The 22,721-nt window shown below is 45.1% G+C and overlaps 1 protein-coding gene across 1 annotated transcript in view; it reads left to right on the top strand.

The window, feature by feature from the left end:
• NEO1 (neogenin 1) overlaps nucleotides 1–22,721 on the top strand; it is a 170,002-nt gene that overhangs the window by 55,137 nt on the left and 92,144 nt on the right. Inside the window, exons 3-4 of the mRNA XM_027888907.1 lie at nucleotides 13,606–13,881; nucleotides 16,955–17,108. Of these exons, the coding sequence (XP_027744708.1) occupies nucleotides 13,606–13,881; nucleotides 16,955–17,108 (430 nt within the window). The remainder of the gene's footprint in view (nucleotides 1–13,605; nucleotides 13,882–16,954; nucleotides 17,109–22,721) is intronic.

Here is a 22,721-nt window from a genome sequence, read left to right as displayed (position 1 = left end):
GAGAGATGGGCTGACTCCAATGGGATGAAGTTCAACAAAGCCAAGTGCCGGGTCCTGCACTTTGGCCACAACAGTCCCCTGCAGCGCTACAGGCTGGGCACAGAGTGGCTGGAGAGCAGCCAGGCAGAAAGGGACCTGGGGGTGCTGATCAACAGGAGGTTGAACATGAGCCAGCAGTGTGCCCAGGTGGCCAAGAAGGCCAATGGATCCTGGCCTGCATCAAGAACAGTGTGGCCAGCAGGAGCAGGGAAGTGATCCTTCCCCTGTACTCTGCGTTGGTGAGGCCACACCTCGAGTATTGTGTTCAGCTCTGGGCCCCTCAGTTCAGGAAGGACATTGAGGTGCTGGAGCGGGTCCAGAGAAGAGCAACGAGGCTGGTGAAGGGACTTGAGCACAAGTCCTATGAGGAGAGGCTGAGGGAGCTGGGGTTATTTAGTCTGGAGAAGAGAAGGCTTAGAGGTGACCTCATCACTCTCTTCAACTACCTGAAGGGAGGTTATAGCCAGGTGGGGGTTGGGCTCTTCTCCCAGGCAACCAACAATAGGACAGGGGACATGGGCTCAAGCTCTGCCAGGGGAGGTTTAGGTTAGATGTTAGGAAGAAATTCTTTACAAAGAGAGTAATCAAGCATTGGAACGGCCTGCCCAGAGAGGTGGTGGATTCACCATCCCTGGAGGTTTTTAAGCAGAGATTGGATGTGGCCCTTAGTGCCATGATATAGTAATTGGAGTTGGATCAGGGGTTGGACTTGATGATCTTGGAGGTCTTTTCCAACCCAATCTATTCTATGATTCTATGATACAGGGTTGGAGTTTTTAGGCTCAGAACTGCCCTGTTTTCCCAGAGAGCCACTGGATGGTGCTGAGCAATTCCTGAGTCCTGCAGGAAGGGCTGACAAGGTGCTACATTGAGATAAGCTGCTCAAATTACTGAAAGGACTTTGTGTATATTTTAGCTTGATGGATCTAAAAGGTTTGGATGTTGGAAACTGGAGCTCTTTCCTTGCTGTAGGGTGACTGATGACGCAGGGGCTGGGAGGTGACAGAGGGGCTCAGGGACCCGCTGGGGGAAAAACAACCCCAAACACACATGTGGGATGCTCAGACAGGGGCTGAAGGAATTGTTTCAGACAGACTGTCTTGGGTTCTTGGCTCAGTTTCTGCTTTTGGCAGTGCTGTGGAGGTGTCTGGGCAGGGATGGGATGGTGGCAGGTTGACAAGGTGCTTTTTTAAGAGACTTTCCTGTACGGGATAATCCATGAGAGGCCTTTACCCTTGGGGTTTTTGGAGGGGTGAGAATCAGAGTTTCTGTGGCAGCAGACACTCCTAAAGAAACTGATCTTTGCCTTCTTTAGATTTAAAAAACAAGTCAGAGGTACAATAAAATACCACATTAGGAAGAACATTGGAATTTAGCACTTGAATTAGTCTGTAACCTGGATTTGTGTGCTACTGCACCTCGGCTGTGAGGTGTTTGCTGTTCTACCAGATTTCCAGGAGTAAATCTTTGATTTTTTAGGAGCTGCAAACAGCAGGAAATGTGTTGGCTTTCCTTAATGATCAGCAGTTTCAGGACACATCCATCCTTTTCCCATTAAGTGTGGGCTTCCACAGTTTGGCTCCTGCCAGCAAATGAAGGCTGAGGTTGTCATCACCCCTGTTTCTTAGGGCAGTGGAGGGAGGGTGGTGTGGCGGTCAGACAGTCCCTATAATGGATAGGATTTCCCCATTGTTATGATGGGTTTGAACTGGGGAAAGCCAAAGGAATTGCCTAATTTATGTAAAGCCACAGCCCTTTAATCAGTGCCTTGGTACAGTGTGTTTCCTTAATTGGCTTTTGAAATGCAAATCTGTCTTTGATACTTAAGTGCCAGTTAGATCCTAAAAAGGGTGAAGGGTTGGGATAGCTCTTGCAAAACACAGATTAAAAATACATTTACAAAGTTCTGGGCAACTGTGGCTGTGATTCATCTTGGAAAGAATAAATTTGTGTGTATTTTAATAAAAAGGACAATGATATGAAGTGAAAAACATTCCCGAGGTGATTTTCCCCAGTCAGTACTTACTGTGGTTGGTTGAAGCATTCCTAAAGCTGTTATTGAGAGAACAGATACACAAGAGTCTGAAAGTTTGGACCCATTACCGGGGCACTGGATTTCTTCATACAGATTTATTGGCTCTATATATCCATTTAACTGCTCACTAAATTACTTCCTTCACCTCTTGTCATCTTTTTCCTGCAGAATCATTCAGCTGGTTTTCTTCCCCTTCTTCCACTTCTCTTTCATTTGATAATTCTTGGCTTTGAGCTTTAAGTGCCACTTGCTGGATTGTGACGAGGCAGCTGTCCCTGCCTTGGTACTGACTTCAGGTGTGTCCAAGTTTAATTCTAACAGCCCTTGGGGATAACTTAGGGCTTTTTGTCTCCTACCTCAGCTAAGTAATCGCCTTACATTATTATTTCTCAATTAGTTGTTAATAAAAATGTTATTTTCAAACCTTAATTTTGTAATTATTCTTAGAAAAAGTACAGGCAAATCACCTCCTGTTATGAAATGCTCCTGCCATGTAGTGTCAGCCTCTAAAATGGGTCATTTGAAACCTTCACAGTGTGTTTGTGTGTGAACTCTGGTCTCTGCCCAGCACAGGGATGACAGGAATGAGGGTCCAGCCCCTGAGCTGGGCTGGGCCAGTGGGATTTTGATATATCAGCTGTAGGGAATGAGCTTCACCTGAGGAATTGCTCTGGTTTTTAGCTGACTGCCTTCCCTTCCAAGGTTCATTTGCATGTGTCCAGCTTTGGGCTTCCAAACTGCTGACTGGAGGAGCTGTCACTGAAATTACAGGGGCCTGGATGTGGCTTGGAGGAGTTCACTGAATTATGAGCCAGGAGATGCTGGTGCCTCATCCTGCTGCTATTGCAGCTCATTACACCAACTCCAGAAGATCTCCACATTTGCCCTCTTCTCAGTGGGCTAATAAAGAATTTCTCTCCACTAAACTGAATTAGAATATTGCTTTTTATAATGTGCCTAGACACTGTAAATGAGGAGGGCAGGCAGAGGTAAGTAATTCTGTATCCATTGCAGGGTGGATGTCTTTGGATGACAAGCAGTAGGAAAAGCTGTGGCCAAGATATGATTATCCCTGAGCACAGCTGGTGGGAGAGAGCAGGACCTGGATGGACTGGGCTGCAGTTAAAGGCAGAGCTCTGAAGAGCACAGGGGCAGAGATGGGCTGTGCTTGCCAAACTTTGAATGTTCACAGCTGAACAGTGTTTTGTTTCTTGCTGGGCTCTGTGTGTCTCTGTGCCATCCCCGAAGGGTGAGACAAACGGTCCCAGCGCCTCGGAGATGTGATTAGGTGGGAAATAACAGCACATTTTTGCCCAGTATTGCACATTTCCTGTAAGAGCAAGGGGGAAAAATACACTCTTGATCAGATCTTTATGAATAAAGAACGTCCTGTTCTTGGAATTGGAAAAACCCAAGAGCAGAGATACTTCAGAGGAGGGTACTTAAGAGCACTTAACCAGTAAGTGACATGGGTGATAAATTTTCCTTGCAAAAATACGTTTTTCTATGAAAAAAAGCATCTGCATTTTCCCTCAATTGGCTCAGATCAAAATGCATTTCTTTGTGACAGGTAAATGGGAAAGGTGGTTTTAACACAGCTGCAGTTTGTACAGGTTCTGTCAGCTATTACTGAAAATGTGAGAGTTTAGACATTTAAGATAATAAATGTTCTACCTTATGTGTCATTTTCAATTCTTACAATCCACATTTGTCCAGTTCAAGTAGGGAAAAAAGTCTCTGTGAGCCTTTGAACTGGTCTGTGTTAGTGCTTGGACTGAAGGCAAAGGTCCAGGTTCAGAACTGTTGTAGATTTTCAGTCCCAGGTTAGAAAAACGCATTAGTAGACTTTGCCATTTACTTACTGTTTTTTTTGAGTAGTAACTGCTTAAGTGTGGGAGGTGAGAACCAAAGTGATTGAGGTCATTGGTGATACTGAGGCTTCACTTCCTGGCTGTGCAGCCTGGGAGGGTTTGCCTGTGAGAGACTTCTGGTGTATCAACTGTGTCCTTTGCTCTTCTGGTTCAACAAAACCCAAAGAAACACCACAACAAAACAATGCTGATGTTTTACTCCGCTCTAGAAGGACTCCTGGACCCCTCCCGTGGTATTGGAGGCTCAGGGTGCAGTTTTTCTTTCAGAATTTGGTTGAGTTCAGTTCTTTTGATGGGGTATGGCAGGACAGGATTTGGGACTTAAGTGTGGCTGAAATTCCTCTTTTAAAGTGAATTGGTAGAAATGTAACAAATCTGTTTCCTGCATGATCTGAAAGTGTTGGAGGGATCAGCAGGGCATCAGTACAGACGCTTCTCTGGGCTCTGGAGGGGAAGGAGTGTTGCTCTGATCTGGGGTCTCTTCCCCCTTGGGCAGCAGTTGGTCCTTCTCCTGTACTTCCATGGGGTGTGTGCCAGGAGTTGCTGCCTGTCACTCCTCGAGCCTGGTTTCGAGTCCTTGTCTCTCCAGTCAGTTTATCCTGTTTTTTAGAGTGCTGTGTTCCTTCCACCAGCTCCTGAGAGCGGCACACAGAGCTCTGATTTAATTCAGAGCCTCCTGCCCCATCCAAAGGCTCTGGCTGCGGGATTGCCTGGGGCTGAAGGGATCGCTGGGATGGTGGGGCACAGCCCCCAGCAGGGGAATCTGACCTGCTTGTTTTGAAACTCGTCGTTGGTGTCTAATGACCAAGTTACAGCTGAGGTGGAGACTCTAACTTCCCAACTGAATGATACTAAAACTAGTTTCTAATGAAAGAATGCAGGTTTTCTTAAGCTTTTGTATTTAAAATTTATGCCACTTGATATCAAACAAAATCAAACAGCCTATTCTGACTAATACTATCCCTGTCCCTAATTCTGTGGGTCAGTGAGCTAGTTAAAGCTTATTTGTGCTCGGTGGAGGGTGACAAATCCTCTGCTGAAGCTGCAGGACAGGGGGCACAGGGAGACCTGTAGCACTTGTGCCTCAGCTTTCTGCTTTATTTATGATGTAATAGCGCTGCTCAGGAAAAAACAAACTCATAGGTGCTTCCTAGAATGAAGTTCAGATTCAGTGCAATGCAAGTCTTGTAACTAGCAATGAGAGGATCCTGTGTGCATTTGGTCTGCAGAATTGTCTTTGTGATAACTTACAGAAACACAAACTTACTGTAAATCATCAGCTCTTTGCAGTGTACACTTAGATCTTGACCTTTGCTTTGGAAAATATGGAAGGTCGTGGAGAAACATGAATTCTGTGGAAGGAGCTTTGGTGCCAGATCTCTGCTATCCCTTGGGCTGATGGCAGTCGAGTGACTCTGGATGGTGAGACACAAGAACAAAGTGAGACCACACTGATGGTGCAGCAACACCCTGAACAGGAAACTTGGCTGAACTTTCCTCCTTTGTTAATATTTTCACTCAAATCTCTATTTTCCCTTATTTATCTCTCCCTGTCAGCACCAGCAATCCCTTTTGGGATTCTGTTTGACAGGTCTGTGCAGAGATTGCTCCCGAAATCCCAGCCTGTCAGGCAGGTGGTGGTTACATCTGCAGCCTGTGCTCTTCATTCCCTGCCTGTCCCAGCACGGGATCCAGCAACATATTTCAGCTTTATTGAGTGTCACAGGGAAGGGTCTTTATGCTGACATTGTTCAGGCTTTTGATGGACTGAATATTGTGTTTGAAAATAATAATTTTCAGAACCTGTAATATCACCCCCAGCCAAGTGAAAGGGGACACAGAAACAGAAAGGGTAAGAAGCATCAAGGCAGAAGTGTGTCTGTGATGAATTCTTTTTCTTTCCATAATTAAAATTCAAGAGGAAGTCTTGAATAATTGAATAATTATTGAAGGTCATTAAAATAATTTTACACAGAGGAAAATTTTTGTTAATAAGGAAAAAATTAAGTTACGAAACTTGTGGTTGAATTCACGAGGTTAGTTCTTGGTAACATCCTTAAAAGCATAGAATGTGTCTCACCATTCACATAAATACACAAGAAATAAAGATGTTAACAATTATTAAACCCCTTACAACCCCTATCTGTTTGCGTCTATAACCTGTATTTTGGGGGGAATATGGGGACATGTCTCTAGGTTATTTCTGGAAAGGTGTTTTCTTCCTTCTCCAACAGGTTCTGAAGTCAGTCCTGGCCTAAAAAGCAGTCAAGTGTGCTCTTTAAGTGAACAGATTAAAATGAAGTGAAGAAAGGCTTTGATAAGGAGAAAGCTTTAAAAAACTCCCTGATGGGATGAGCTCCACTGCCAGCAGCTGATTCCCTCGGCAGAGTGTGCCAGTCCCACCTGAGCTGCTCCCCTCTGGATCCTTGGGATGGAGCTGCAGCTTTGTCGGACGATTTGTTCCTTCTGCGCCTTTTAGTGCTCCTCCTTTTATTCTGCCACGCACCCTTGTTGTCTTCAGACATCTATTTCAGCCACATGTTTGTGTCTGTAGTTCTTTCTCCTTTGTGTTTGTCTCTTGCTCCGTCAGCCTTGGAGCAGTTGATTTTTGCGGGGTTCCTTTGCTATTCACGCACTCCGAGCATTTCTCAGAGAAATTGTTGAGGTTATTTCCTGTCTCTAAATGCCTGTTGTCAGGTACCAGCTGTCTTTGTCACTGTCTATAGAGTTGCCTGCAAAAGTTTTTCAGATCTTTCCTTTCTTCCAGTTCCTTGATAAATTTATCCTGACAGTCCTCTCTGTGCATTAATCTTCTTTGAATGGCTTGTTCACATGAGCTTCCGTAATTGATAGCCTCGCCTGGGTCTAAAATTATTTAACCTGTCAAGCTCTTTTCTTTCACCACAACACTCGGATCTTATTCTTCTTTTGTTATGGCTCTCGATTTTGTTTTAAAAAGAGTAATTGTGAGCCTGTAGGGTTTTTATTTTTAGGCAGTCTATTGATGAAGACCTGAAGTTCCTTAAATGATGAGGCAATCTGTGTGCCTTATCTCCCAGGCTTCTCCTGAAATCCCACAGGGCTCTCTTCATTGGCCTCACTATTAGAATGATCTTCAGCAGTAATAAATAAATGACTCCATAGTTTGCATGCCCTCAGTTCATTTTTTTGTGGCATTAGGATTTCTTAGTGTGTTTCTCAGTGTCTGTGGAGTTGAGATTCATTGTGGGCACTGCAGCTTTTCCTGCTGCCGTTGGAGCGTTTCTGTTTGGCCTCTTTAACTGCAAGTCCCGTCTCCACTGTGAATGGTACTGATTCACCTCCTCCCTTGGCAGAGCTGTTTTTTCTGTATTCCTGCACCATTCCTTGCAGCACTTCTCGAGCCTGACCATGTGCCATGAGTGACATCCCCCACCTCACCCCCCGTTACTTTTCTTGTAGTAGTGGTTGTCATCAGTGACCTCTCTATTCTAGATCTTACTTCATTCATTTTTCTTGCTCCCATTTCATTCCTGGGGGAATTTAGTGATCTCTTCTTGGTATCACCTGGCTAGAACTGGCATTTGATAGTTTTGCCAGGCAGAAGGTCAGGATGTTCTCAAGTGTTTTCCTAGTCCAAACACCGTCTAAAGTTTTTGAATTTATGGTAGATATTGGGAAGAAATCTTTCCCTGTGAGGGTGGGGAGGCCCTGGCACAGGTTGCCCAGTGCAGCTGTGGCTGCCCCATCCTTGGAAGTGTCCAAGGCCAGGTTGGACAGGGCTTGGAGCAACCTGGAATAGTGGAATGTGTCCCTGCCCATGGTAGGGGGTGGAATGGGATGGGTTTTAAGGTCCCTCCCAACACAAACCATTCATTGTGTGATTCTGTCTTAGTCTTGCTTTTAGTTTGTGGCTCTGTGGCAGAGCTCAGACCCAACTCTGAGAGGGGCTAATCAGAACCTCAGATTCCTGTAATCCAGCCTGGTGCTCCAGGGCATGGTCAGTTTTGCTCTTAAGTTTCCCTGTTAGAAGCTTGTTTTGACAAGTTTAATTCTGCTCCTCTTTGCCCAGTATTTTGTGCAGTGTTTTGTTGTATCTTTCCATAGTTTTCTGTGTAGCTTCTCGATACCATCATGTCATCAGATAATTGGGCGTGGAAGGGACTTTAGGGAGATGTGGAGTTCAGGTGCTGGTTCAGAGCAGCTCTGAGGTCCCACCAGGTCACTCTGGGCATTATTGTACATGTGTAGGTACATGTGTCTGTGTGGCTCACTGGGGTGTCCTCTCCCTTTTCCTTTCCTTAATTCTGGCCAAGGGATACCTTTCTAAACCAGTGTGTGCCGTGGTGTCTGTGCTGCCAAGGCTGTGTCCAACAAGGTCGGGATTCTGCTTTTGTACTGAGATTTCTCATTCATATTGTGTATTCCACATACTTCCCACTTTTGTTTAGCCAACAAGGACTTTGGGTGGGTTTTCTTTTGTCCTCTATAATGCATATAAGGATACTCTTGCCCCCTGTCTCCTGCCTGGATTTTAAGAGCCATGTCTTGCCCAGAGCTCTCCTGCCTGGATTTTGGGCCAGGTTTTGTTCTGTCCTGTCTAGATTGCCTAAGCAAGGGGGGAGAATGGTGTGCTAAGCTGGTGCTTGTGGAAAGGACTGGGAGCATCTGGTCTTACCCTAATTCAGGTAGTGCTGGACTTGTGTTCTCCAGGAGTGTTTTGTAATTGCAAAGTCTGATCCATTTGCTGCTGAGATTTGTGAAATATGTCCCATTAACAGAGTGTATTTTAAGCCGTTTCACACCTCTGCCACTCCAGCAAATGATGCTGAATAATGCTGGGGAGAAGGAGCTGTGATAATTTAATGAAGTGTCCACAGATGGCTGGACTTATTAATTTTTTAACAGGGTTGGGGTGAGAAGCTGATGCACTAACAAAATATGCGGCATCTTTGTGATCCGCCGCGTTGCTGAGGGATAACAGATGTTGGAGCCATCCTAACAATAGGGAATCGTGTTTCTGTTCTCTTGTGTGCCTGAAATCTTCACACTTCCCCAGAGGCTGTTTGGATAAAGGAGTAATAGCTCTGGATTTGTCATGAGCTCAGATTTGTTTAGGCTGACAGGAATGGGGAGAAATTAAAGTGCCTTAAAACTGTGAGTGGTTTGGGGGATCACTGACAGACCGGTTTAACTTGGAGGGTTGAGGTGGGAACTGGAGGGTGGCAGTGTTGGGAGATGTGCTGCTGGAGTTAGATCAGACTGGGGTGAATGATGAGAAAAGTGTGAGAGTAATGCTGGACATCAGAGGATTTTCCCAGCTGGTGTACAGGAGGAAAGGGGTTTGGAAAGCCTGTCGGCTGTTCCCGTGCTTTGCTTTTTCCACAGTACATTAGAAATATCCAGGGGAATAACAGGGAAAACGTTTGCTGAGCACATTGAGATGTCATCAGAAAAGCCTGAAACCAGCTTTGGGAAGCAATTCATTGCCAAACAGGTAGTGGGTGTGAGTTTAGAGCTGTTTAATGCTTATACAAAGTGTTCTCTTAAATTCCAGTCTATGCAGGAGCAGTAGAGGAGACCCACATGACGAGAAGCCTTGTGACCACGTAGGAAAGGTCCACAGAGAGAAGGGGATTCCTCTGCAGCCTTCTGTTCCCTAAGGATGAGGAGAATGTGCTCTGTTCTTGTTCTCTTTAGCAGTGCTGGTTTGGCAGGATTGATCCCAAAAGGTTGGCTGGGTCTCAAGGAGCTCAAATGTGTGTATGGCATCAGCATCCATGTTAAATAACGTGAAGCATTTCTAGTGGCTGCTGACAGGATTTAGAGGGAAGGCAGGACTCAGAACTTGGTTACAGCACTCATGTGAGCGAGTTATTTAGTAGTTGTTGATTGTGGAAGGTTTTCTTCTTTCAGTCTCCTTGGAAGTGATTGGCACTGGCCACAGTGGCAGAGAGGTCTGGATTGGCATCAGGGCAGTGCATTCCTCCACTTGTGCAAACTGCAGGAGATGAAATACTGGCTCCATTGACGGCAGCAGACGACAGCCAGAATTTTAACCATCTGTGTTGTCCAGGAGCATGGGAATTATTGCTCTTCTAGGCACATCTTTTTCAGAAATGGAGACAATGGGCCACAAATCTCAGTAAGGCTTAGACTGGGAATGCTGATTGAATGCACCACATTTGCATTAATAGATTGTTCATTCGCATTCCTGCCATTGCTCTGGGCTTTGATGAGAGGAGGGGAGAGACAAAAGGAAAGGAGAAAATAGGGACAGAGTTGGCTTTCCCCCCATCCCTCCCATTTGCATTGTCCTGGTAGAAAATGTGGAGTTTGGGATGCATCTCATTCCCTTGAACGCTGGGAGAGTTGCACTGTTGCTTATGTGTTGTCCTGCCTGTGTTTAGGGAACATTCCAAGAGGAAAATCATCCCTCCTCAATTGAGTTTATTAACCTGTGTTCTGCCAGGTCAGTAGCATTTTCCTTTGGTGCCCTGAAATCAATACATAATGTATGTGAGGTGACACAGAATGATTAATGTGTGTACAAACACCAAAAATTGTCTTTAATATCAGAACCCCAAAGTGTCATTTATCATTGCGTTCATTTGCCAAAAGATGGGATGATGCCTTCAGCTGATTGCCCTGCAGTGTGTGGGTGAGGAGTGGGGGCTGTTCCCTCATCAGGAATGTACCTTCCATCCCTGGAAGTGTCCAAGGCCAGGTTGGATGGGTTGTGGATCAACCTGGCTTAGTGGAAGGTGTCCCTGTCCGTGGCAGGGGGTGGGACTGGATGAGCTTTAAGGTCCCTCCCAACCCAAACCCTTCTGGGATTCTGTCATTACATCTTCTTGCTTAATCTTGTTGGTTGAAGTGTTTGGGAAATACAAGCCATTGAGGAAAAAAGGCACCAACTTTTTAAAAAGTTGTTTTTTGCAATAGTTTTGAATTTGTTTCTAGTGTAAACTGAAAGACTGAATTAGTTTGCATGGTAATGCAGCCAGAAAAGATGATAGGAAGTTATGGAAATTCAGGCTTAGAAGTTGTTAATTGATATTTTAAGAGGAAAAGAGCAGCTCTGTAATGGAAAGGCCCTGGACTGGGAGATGGAAGGGTGTTTTCTGGTTGTGTTCTGCTGCAGGAGGTGTGCCAGCACTGTGCCACACACTCTGGGACCTGCTACTGTATTTATAAACAGGTTTGTGAATTAATAGTAATTAAGGCCTGTATTTGGAGTGCCTTTTGTAATCCATCATTATTGTTTTGTGGTTGTGTGTTGGCTAAAGCAAAGGCTCCTCCTCCACAGTGGAGGCTTTTAAGCAGTGCAAATTGCCAATAATTGTAGAATAAGAGAAAATTACTCTTTAGGACAAAATTATAGCCTAGGTTAAAATGTTTTTTTTTTTTTTTTTAAAAAAACACACAGGACTATAATGAAATAAAGGTTTTAGTGGCGTTTGAGATGACCTGGAAAATGAACTGTAATTTCATTGCTAGTGAGTAATGAAACCGTCTCAAATAAAGCTTATTCAGCCTCAATGGAGCACCTGCACACAACAGAGTGCACAAAGCCTGTCTTGTCCAGGAAGGGAATAGTACTTGTGGGAGGGTTAAATTAAGGCATCTTTGAGCTTTCTGTTACAAAATTGCAGGGCTTGAATCCTCCAGGAACATCCTCACTTGTACTTTTAGTTGCCACTGTGGCCATTGTACAAGTGGTGGTTTGTGGAACAAAGAAGGGAGGTGAACAAAGGAGGAGATCCAGGACCCCTTCCAGGCTGGGAGAGGAATTGCCTTAACGTGCAGGTCTCTTGATGAAGGATAATATTGAGATAGATAAGAATTGGAGGTAATTATGACATTTCATGGGTTCTGTTGAGAAGGAAATTTTCAGAGAGGAGAGATGCCTCAGAGAGCAGGTTTAGAAGACCCTGGTTAACAGCCTGATCAGCTTGTAGCTGTAAAACAACGTATTTACCTGCAGAGTGAGCAGGTGTGGCACAGGCAGGAGACGCTGGTACTGTTGCTGTGGCCTCAAGGGTCTCACAGGAGGAGTTAAATAATGCTCCAGACTGACTAATGGTGCAACTTCTTAGCACAGTGTGCAAAGTCAGGCAGGTCCAGGGATATCCTTGGGATTGTGCTGGGCTGGGACAGAGGGATGGGGGATTTATGAGGAAAGAAGGTGAGTTGGTGGGTTCTGGGGTTCGTTGTAAGCTGACAGTGTGCAGAGAGCCACTGAGATGGTTCAGTGTTTTGGGAAGATCTTTTCAGTTTTGTCATATTTCCGTGGATGTTTGTTACCATCATGTCATTCTGCCAGGGGGGCACGGTGGGAGAGGAGGGCATATGGAAGCAAAAGAGGTTCTGACTGGATTTAGGAGGAAGTTCTACACCGTGAGGATGCTCATGTGGTAGAACAGGTTGTCCAAGAGTTGTGCAGTCTCCATCCGTGAGGATGTTTAGGATCTGACTGGACAAATCCCTGAGTAACCTTCTCACCTTGCAGCTGACTCTGCTCTGGCTGGGCCCCTTCCTGCCCAGATTGTCCTGCCATTCCGTGTCTCTAAAGGTGCACAGGACGTTGGGGAATGAGGGGAAGGAACTGAGGATTGCAGCTTCATTAAGCAGGAGGAAAGTTAAAAGAAAGAAGTTGTGATTTTTATTCCTATGAATACCTTAGAGGGAGGAAGTAATGGATAAATATCAAAAGATGCAAAATAATTAGTACCAAAACAAGGTCAAGATCAAAGGACCAGAAGTAGGTTTGAAATACAGTGGGAGGGGAAAGTAGAAACAAAGTTTTTCAGAGGAACGAAACTGTGGAAGGAGCCTTCAGGTATTACTCTGAGCGGGGAAAAAGTCTGTAACAGTTGGAGATGAGCCTGTGCAAGTAAACAGGTCTTTCATTCAAGTGAGAGAAGTCTGAATGTGTGACATCAGATGGTGCTTCTTGCTGCTTCTCCAAAGATTTCTACAGAAACTGGAGAGCAGAGACTGGACGGTTAAAAAAAATCACAGAAACTGTCGTGGTCGAGGCGGGAGGCAGCATGGGTTTCAGGATACCAGGCTTTCTTATTGCAACAGTACAGCTACCTTTATACAGTCCTGGGTGACACATGTACACACAGCATTGGTTTACAACTATCATAGCAACTCTTGATTGGACATACAGCCACATGTCCCAACACAATAGGTGAACCTCCAACAGGAAACTCACTCTGTGTTACAGTCCCCACTGTCCGTGGTTAACCCTCTGCCAGGTATAAGAAGTTCCATCTTCGATATCTCAGTTTACAGAGAGCCCAGAACCAGCTGAGCTCCCCCCACAAGAAACCCTGAGGGATTTTTGGAAAGCAAATAAGGATGCAAGCTGGAAATGATAGAAAGTACCATTTAACTTTAGAAGTACACGTGTTAGATACTGTGTTAGGCCATCAAAGGTAGTGAATATGGACAGGGAGGACTAGAGGAGATGGAGTTTTGGCACCAGGGTGTCACTGAGAAGCAGCACATGGTGACAGACTGTAGTAGGAAGCTCGAGAATTGGAGAACTCAAGAGTTGGAGAGCAGCTTAACTTTTTAAAAACTCCATTCACCAATCTTGACTGCAACTCCAGAGCTTTGGTGTCGCCTCCTGAGTGCCTCTAACCTGTCACTCTTCCAATTCTTTTGCAGGTCTTCCCCGGTTCACGAGCCAGCCCGAGCCCACGGTGGTGCCGCGAGGCAGCAGTGCGGTGCTGAGCTGCGAGGCCAACGCCGACCTGGCTCCGTTCGTGCGCTGGGAGCAGGACCGGCAGCCAGTGCCGCTGGACCAGCGGGTGCTGCAGTTGCCCAGCGGGGCCCTGGTGATCAGCAACGCCTCCGACAGTGACCAAGGGCTGTACCGCTGCCTCCTCGAGGGCTCCGCCGCCCCCAAGTACAGCGACGAGGCCGAGCTCCGAGTGCTGCCAGGTACTCGGGGGCTCGCTGGGACACGGGGCTGCTCACGTATCTGCGGGGTCTGAGCTCTTCTCAGAGGTTGGAGATGGGCTGGAGACACTCCTGTGCCTTCTTGCCACATTGAATGGTTCAGCTTTTAAGGCGTTCTAGGAAAAGACTTGTTTTCTGAAGTCCCTGTTTCCAAAAGTCCCGCACTTGCTTCCATTGTGACGTGATGCAAAGAGGGAATCTGCTGTTTCCTTGAGTGTAAACGTTTGGGGATTTCTGAGTTTTCAGGTTGAACCCCAGGTTTCAACTCCTGCTGAATTTTCCCCAAAGAATTGGTGCTTAGTCCCTCACTCTTGGGATGCTTCTGCTGGGGGGCTTGTAACTGTCCCAATATTCAGGAAATTCCCATTGTCTTAACAGTGGGCGCTTTTGGGAATTCTCCAACTCCCAAAAAGAAGATGACTTCATTTTGGAAGGTTTAACAATGCCTATTGTGCTGAAATGTTGGGATATTTTTTTTTATAAGAACAGAAGTCCAGCGCTGATGACAAGTGTTGGTACATTTAGTGTGTTCTGTTCCCAGTGACTGTTGCACAGAGCTGTGTCACCAGCTCTTCAACACAAAGGTTTGAAAAGTCACCAGGAGTTTCCAGAGCTGTCTCCTCTGAATTCATCTTCATGTTGGAATTCTGATTCAGTTGTTCCTTCCTGGAGAACTGCCAGAGGAGCTGCTGAATTCCATCCTGGAGGCCTCCAGGGTTAGGCTGGGCAGTTTCGTGGTTGACCTGACCTGGTGTGGGCAACAGGTGGTGGCACCTTCAGGGATCCCTTCCAATGAACAGTTCTGTTTCTTGTGACTATGGCACTTTGCTTCCCAAAAGGCTAAAATATCCTTTAGAATACCCCAGTTTTCCAGTTGCAGCTCTCTGTTGAAATCGGGGGTTTTTCCAGGTTTGGGAAGGAATCATGGCTAAAGTAGGAATTTGTTTCATTGAGTTCATGAGGCCTTTCCAAAGCAAAGCCTTTTCTCCTTCAGCTCAGGATACAGGTTTTGAAGAACAGCACTTTGGGAAAAGGCACTTAATTGAATTATTGTAGCTTGGATTGCCTTTGTGTTTCTGCAGCCCTTCAAATGCTCCAGACTTCTCTGATTTTTTGGCAATTGGAGATTTCTTGATAAACTTCCATGTTGCATTGATCTTTTGGATTCTTTTGGCTCCAGATATGGTTTACTTGCTTTTGTAATGCTTTGCTGAAGGTGATTAAATAAAATTCTGTTAGGGAATACAAATGATGCTGTTTCTTTGCTTGGTCATGAATCTGAAAGTATCAATAGCGAAGTTTTGTGAAATCCCTCCCAGCAGGCTTTTTCTAAAAAGTGGGATTAAGCTGTTGAAGGGAAAGCTCCCTTAATCTTGAGTGGTCCCGTAATTGATTGTTTGGTCTGAGATGTATTTGAAAGAAGGATTTAAATTAATCTGTTCTTTATTCAGTTTATTCCCTTTTTAAATTGTTATCTGATGTGTGCCTGACAGTGACCCCACTGCTCTGCTTCCCAGTCTTTGAAATGCACCCAACACGCACTTGGATTTACATCCATGGACAGTGTTCTGCTTCTTAAGTGTTCTACTTTTTCTGATACCAGGCTGCCACTGAGCAGGAGGGTACATTTCTGAGCTCTACTAGTTAGTAGCAGGTCCTTTCAAACATAGAAATACAAGGAGCTAAAAAAAAGCCACTTGATTTTTGGGTGCAGTTTCCACTCAGCTGGGAGCTGAAGTCTGTTCTGGGAGCCTGGAACAATGATGGGTTGTGTCTGTGGTGAATGTTCCCAGCTCCTCTGCTCCTGTAAGGATTGGTGTATCCGTTTTCTTGGAGCAGGCAGAGCAGTTTCTGCTCACAGGGAATGTGGGCAGAGCCGTGGGATGGTTCCTGTGTGAGCCCCACACAGATGGTGGGATCCAGGACTGCTCAAAGCTTGTCTGCCCCTGCCTCGGATGGCTCTGAAATGGAATTTCCACCCGTTCTGTTCCTCAAATCCCTGGCAGCCTCCCCTGGCTGTACCTTGGAGCACGTGTGTGCCCTGAGCTCAGGGCTGTGAACACTCCTGTGCTATTTTTAGTATTTGGAGCTGAAGAGCAGCAAAACAACAACTCTCAGAAATAACTGCGAGTATCACGTCGGGCCCGAGTGAGACACAGCCACATCTGAGTGTGGTGAGACACAGAAGGTGCTTCAGAAGTAGAGGAGGTGCAGAAGAGTCTGCTCCTATTTAGGTGGCTGAAAATAGTTTGAGGGCTTATCTAGTTCTGGAGCTTTGCTGTCATCACACCTACAAACACACATTGAGTACTGAGAGTGCAGCAATGAGTGCAGCGTGAACAGTGGGAGTAACTCACACAGTGGGAGTAACTAACTCAGCCCAAAGCTGTGTCTCGTGTGTACAGATCGTTTTCTTTGGTTCAGGGCAGACAGAGAGGGTACAAACTGTAGTAACACACTGAGTAAATGTGCACTTGGCTTGTGCTTGTTCTTAAGGTGGAGGAAAAATAGAAACAAATCCCTCTCCATCCCAATTCAGTGCAAAACTAATTCAGAGGATTCCCGTTTTCGTAAGGATGGAAAAATGGTGGGATGTAAAGCTTGTGCTACTTCTGTGTACATCACTTGGTTGTTTTGTTCCACTTAGGATGACTTTCTGCTGCAATAATTTCATTTTCCAGCATGTAAAAGCACTTTCTCAGTAGCTCCCTGATGGAGCCAGGGGATTGCTCAGGGCTAGCTGGACAAACCCAAACCTAAACCTTTCTTCACTAAATCTCTACCAGCTGGTGGAAGCTCCAGTTTCAGGGCTGTAGCTTTGAGCTGAAACAGTTTCCCAGGGAGTTGGAAGAGTGAGAATCCCAAAGGTGGGGATGTCTGGAAGAAATGGTAACAAGGCTGGGAGAGGCTCTGGCAGAGACCGTGGGTGGGGTGGTGATGAGATCCCGGGGACATGCAGGAAAGGAATGGGAAGTTTCATTTGTGGTTTTCTTTGGCTCGTTGGGTTTTGGTTTGGGCTTTTATTGGTGTCCTGTCATGTCCAACACCTCTGCAGAGCCCGAGGAGCCGCAGCCTCTGACGTTCCTGAGGCAGCCGTCGTCCCTGTCCAGGCTGAGCGGGCAGAGCGCCCTGTTCCCCTGCGTGGCCACAGGATTCCCAACTCCCTCCATCAGGTGGACAAGAAACGAGGAAGAGCTGCTCACAGAAGGGTGAGTGGTGGCTGACATCCTTATCTCACAGCAGGAATGGGGTTTTGAATTAGTGCCCAACTTCCTTTGTACCGAGTTTTAAACCAGAGGGGAAGAAGCTGGTTCCCAAATGCTGGAGGGCTCCGATGGCACTGCTGGGACAAGGGAGGTAGTTCAGGAGATTTGTGGAACAGTCTCACAGTATTTTTTTGCAGCCATCTGAAACCAAGAAATCTTACTTAAAGCAGGAAGGTTATTAGGAATGTATTACTTTTAGATTACCACTGGAATAAAAGAAGCAATTAAAGGAATAAGGACTCTGCAGGAAAACAAAGACAACTTTGTGTTGGTGTATTGTGTGTGTGAAGCCCTGCACTGACTTTCCACAATGAAAGTGTCCTTTATGTGTCAAACTGTTCCACGGGAGTTTAAGAATAGGTGTTTAAAGCACAATTACATAATTTCTCATGAAAATAGAGTATTAAAATGTTAGGCATGATTAAAAAACAGTGTGGGCTTTCAGCAATGCATCCAGTGAAAACACATTGTCATTGCTGGTGTGTTCACTCCAAATAATGTGGTGGAAAATCTATATAAAAAAAGCAGAACAAATCTTATCAGGGCCATTTTTGTGCCTGTAATGAACATACTTACCAGAACCAGGAGATTACAGCCAGGCACTTGAATGTTCTCCGTGTCCCCCAAAGTCAGTGGGGAGATTAACGGAGCCCCAAGTTCATCATGGAACAAGGAGAGGTAAATTGTGGCGTGGCTGCCACAGGAAGCAGCCAGAGCAGGGCACAAGTCTCTGCAGTGGCAGTGATATATTATATCTCTGTTTTTGGCAACTCTTAAATTAAAAAGGTCCCGGGGCTCGTAATTTGAGCTGTCGTGGCTGGGGGGAGCAGGCGGCCCTGGGGTGCCCTGAGAGCTGCTGCCGTGTCAGGCTGATGGCACAGGATTTAGAGCCTTTTTTGTCATAAATGTAAGAAATCACTCGCCTTTGGAGGCTGGTGCAGGCTCCTCAGAGCTGCACAGTCCAGTGGGATGAAATTTCAGGATAAATGTGCCTGGTAAGATCTTAATTTGGTTTTGTTATATGTAAAGTGGTGCCGTGTCACAGCTTTATGAATTTTTGCTGCCCCCTACCCCCATCCTTCTCTAGGTTATGGCATGTCCAGTGCACAGGGAGGCTGCAGCTCACCTACCAGAGAGCTCTCCTTTTGTTTTCTTCTGGGTTTTGGACATACAAAGCCCAGATTTTCCAACCCTCGCCTGCTGGCACTCCCTTAGGAACTCTTCTGTGAGGTTGCCGTGATAACTCCTAAAGGGCTGCACAGGGAGTTTTAATGCTCAAAATTCAGAGTGAGAAATTGTTTTGAAGGGCTGAGGCATAACATGAGTAAATATATACTTGATCTTTATATGCACACAGTTTGAACCAGGTCTGACCTGATTTTCCAGAGTATTAAGTGCTAGTTTTTAGTATTATGGCCCTTTGTTACAAGAACAGGTTCCAGTTGACTTTTTAATTCTTTTTTCCTTCTTGCAACACTAAGCTTTTTTTTTTTAATCACTGAAATGTGTGCTCACTGTAGACTTTACTTTTAAGGTGGGTAAGGGAGGGAATTTGATCTTTTTCCCCTTTGTAGGAATAAGATTCCTTCATTGTTCCCTAAAGTGTGCCAAAGCTCCTAAGTCTGATACTCGTGACTGTGGCTTAACAGGAAGAGATTCATCCAGCAGAAAACAAAGAGTTCTTAAACTCCATTTGCCCCAACAGCCATTGTATTATTTGTTTGAATAGAATAACTGGAAAATCTCCAGAAATTAAGATTCTTTGTGTGAGTAAAGCCTGCAGTTACTGCTGCTAAATAGCTACCTTAGCTTGTTATGCATGGTCTGTTAATGTAATTACAAATTAAATCACATTTAATTTGTGCTGAAATCCCCTTTTGTTATAAAAGTATGACTTTTCTTAGCATGGCTTTTCTGTAGCTGAAATAAAAACCGATCCTTTTTCATCTGGGCAGGTTTTCATGTACCTTCTGTCTGGGAAAAGCTCTGAAATGATGGATTTTGTTTAGACACACACACACAGACCAGACATTAACATACATATGTGTAGGTATATATGTATATATTTGCACATATCTCTGTGTAGGAAACAAAACTGGGATGTTTTGGGCAGGTATGTCCCTAATTTTGACCCCTTGTGAAATGATTTAACAGACAACCTTATTTTGACTTTTGCCCTAACTGTGGTAATTAATCTAATGCAAAATTAAATGTTTACCTTTCAGGCTGCATTGCTAAGGAGAATGTGGGTTGGAGCTTGCATTTCTGGGAAAAACAGCTTATTTTTAACGGTTGGGAGTGGTGGGGCTTTGGAATTAACTACATGTTATAGGACCTGAAAAGAAGGGAAGGTGATTAAATGTGATGGATTATTTGTTGAAGACTGCAATAAGATTTATGTTAATGGATAAATGTGAGTAAACTTGAATGATGACAGTCTTGGCAGTTGTTCAGACAGCCAGCCTGTAATGCAATATATTGTGAAATTAGTTTGCTGTGATAAAATATTTCCCAAATTAATTAGAGTGAAAGAGAAGGAAGTTCTGGGTGAGAAACTGAAGTGAACACAGTGCTCAGAGTTTCCACCGTAGTAAAGCTCTTAGAACTTCAAGGAATCCTTTCAGAACTTGCTGACTTGAATATTTTAAAGGAATATAATTGTTAGACCGCTGACTTTTTGGCTCTTCATAAAGAAGTCCATCAAAGACTGTGAATGACCCGAGTTCCACCTGGGACCTGGGGAAGTTCTGATTCCTCAGAGCTGGAGAGCAAAGGAGTGTTTGGAGGAAGGGTCTCAGTGCTCCCACCATCCCTGTGCCCTGCTCGAGGTGTTGCTGTTTTGGGCTGCTCCTCTGAGACCTTCCTTGCTGTGTGCACAATTCCAGAGAGAAAACAGCACAGGGTGGAAAACTGGACCCAGTAACAGGCACTGGGAAAAGTGTTGGACTTGTGCTGACAGCCTTCCGTGGAACTGGCTCGCCAGTCCAGCTGGTAACCTTGGTCTGTTAGAATTTTCTCAAAATTCCATTGTTTGTAAGGAAAGGAAAAGGCCAAACCCTGTTCCAGGTTGAGATCTGGGCTCAAAATTTGAGCTTCAGGATCCAAAGGAAGCCCCTGGACTCGTGTCTAATCCCTGGCAGAGGGTGCTGGGCTTGTGGGTCTGTAATGCTGGTACATGAGTGGAGCCCTCCCTGCTATCCAAGTGGCTCAGCAGTGGGAATATCCATCCTGCTTTTCCAGCTGGATTTCCTCCATAAACTCAGAATTGAGCAATATCTCTGCCAGGGATGTAGAGAATGTGGAGTGAGGTGGAAGGAAGGGATAGGGACATCTCTGTTTCTTGCCAAAATAAGAATTCATGTAAATATTGGAATGAATCTGAGGCCTTTTACATAGAACTTCCTGAAGTGAGATCTGCTGTAGTGTCAGTATTATCTGACACACCAGACTGGGATGGAAATGGTCTGTACAGCTCAGAGTTTGTCACATTTGAGCCAACTTTGAACCTTCCTTAAAAATTTTAGAAAAACCCTCTCATAAAATTTAAAAATTTTACTTAAATATCTGCTCTGGGCAAGGATCCTGCTGTGGGAGGGTCTGTTCTTCAGCAGATGTGGAGTCACTTTGTACTTTTGACAATCCTGAACTTGAGAAGTGAAGATTCAGGTGGCGGCCAGGATGGGTTTTCAGAGCTTGGGACACAGGCACAGAGTCTGCAATGTTTGGAAGAGGATCTGCTTTGAAACCTTTCCCGTGTGTGGGTCAGGATGTGCTCCCACAGCTATGTGGTGTATCCTGATTTATGTTGGGACACTTCTGGGGGGAGGAAAGTACAAATGCAGGTGCCACAAGTTCTTCAGAAAGCTGCAGCAGGTGAGATGGTCCCCCTGAAATCAAACCATTGGAAGGGCTTGAGCTGTAAGATTTTAACAAGGATGGTGAAGGGCAGCAAACTCTGCAGCGGGCTGGGGGCTGTTCCATTCAGCAAAATATCATGTCATTGACAAAATCCTGCAGAAAACCCTAAGGGGGTTGTGCAGGTGATAATTCCCTCCAGCAAGGAGGTGGCACAGCTGAGGTCTCATGTGCCACGTTCATTTTATGCTACTGCTGCCTCTCCTTGTGTGATCACATCCATATTCCAAGTTGTTTTTTTTTCCTCAGTGCTTCCCAGGAATGTGTGATATTTTAATTATTACTCAATTACTGTTTGCAGGGCTCTTGCAGTGATTGGGACAAAGAGAATTACACTTGCCCAGCTCAGGAAAGGTTAAACATAGCAGAGTAATTATGGAGATTTTTCTGGTAGTAGATTCCACAAAATAATCTAATTTACTGTCTAATTTTATCTGCTGTACTTTACCGAGACAGCAAATAGATTATAAGATGTTTGGGGAATAGTAATTCAAAAGAGGGGGAGAAGAGCCCAAACCTGAGGGTATAACTGGCAGTTTGACTACAGTAAATTAATAAAGGCTCACTGTATTTTGTGATAATGAAACACAAAAAGCCTGTGAGTGAGGCATCCAGAGCAGGCAGTAATTGTGTATTAGAGGTATGTGAGTGAGGGATGTATGGAATGCATATGAAAGGCTGGAATTTGATTTTCCTCTTCCCTGACATCTGAACGATCAATCTTTGTTGCTTTTAATGACACTTCCAAATTATGTTATCACTTTTATATTAAGCTGATTCTTTGTCTCCAGTGCCTGAAATCTGATTTCTTCACTCTTTTGTGGAAATGCTTCGCTGTCCTTACAAAATTAAGATATTTTTACTTTATTACAAAGGCAGTTTTCATTTAAGCCCCGAATTTTTCCCCAGCTAATGCGTACAGAGGGAATCACCAAGGAGTTTGTTTCCTTCCCCTGCGTTTGTAATGGATCATGTATTGGTAGACCGGGCTCAGCTCTAGGATTTCTTGAGGGAAATAATCCACGAGAATAAAACCATGGCACACACAGTGGTGGCTGAGCACTGTGTAACCCTGGTCCTTGCCAAAAGGAGAATTCATGTCAACACCACCCTGTTACAAGTGGTGTGTGAGATCCCCTCTGACAAACTTTTGCTGCCCAAGTGGCAACACCGCTAATTTTTACCAGTTATAGCAACACCTTAACTGCTGGTTCATAAGCACAGCAGTCTGGTGCTTACCCTGGAGATGTTACTTTTCCAGAGAGTGGCAGTGGGAGAAGGAGCAGCCTAAGGCAGGTGTAGCTTTGGGATGGGTGACATTGTGGATATCCTGGAAAAGGCACTGATATCCTCAGAATGCCGTTATCCTTAAGGTTATTCCAATAGCCTTTTACCATTCCTTTGGGATTTGACAGGCTCAGCTCCCTCCTTGTCTGTGTCCTGGCTGTCCTGGCACATCCAGCACATGTCCCTGTTGGCTTCAGGTCTCCCAGTTTTCATCCCAGCCCTCAGCACCTTCTTTGCTACTCAGATTAATTTGCAAAAAACGCAAGAACAAACAACCAAAGCAGGTGTTTTCCATGACAAAAGATGGTAGAAAACTTCCTGTGTGGATGTGTCAAGGCCCAGGCTTGTCTCACC

This window comes from Empidonax traillii, unplaced genomic scaffold (assembly GCF_003031625.1).
Source record: "Empidonax traillii isolate 1590-97213 ecotype Southwest subspecies unplaced genomic scaffold, ASM303162v1 scaffold12:size2584012, whole genome shotgun sequence".
NCBI classification, from domain to species: Eukaryota; Metazoa; Chordata; class Aves; order Passeriformes; family Tyrannidae; genus Empidonax; species Empidonax traillii.
Note: the sequence above shows the minus strand (reverse complement) of the source record. Positions and strands in the feature narration are given on the sequence as shown.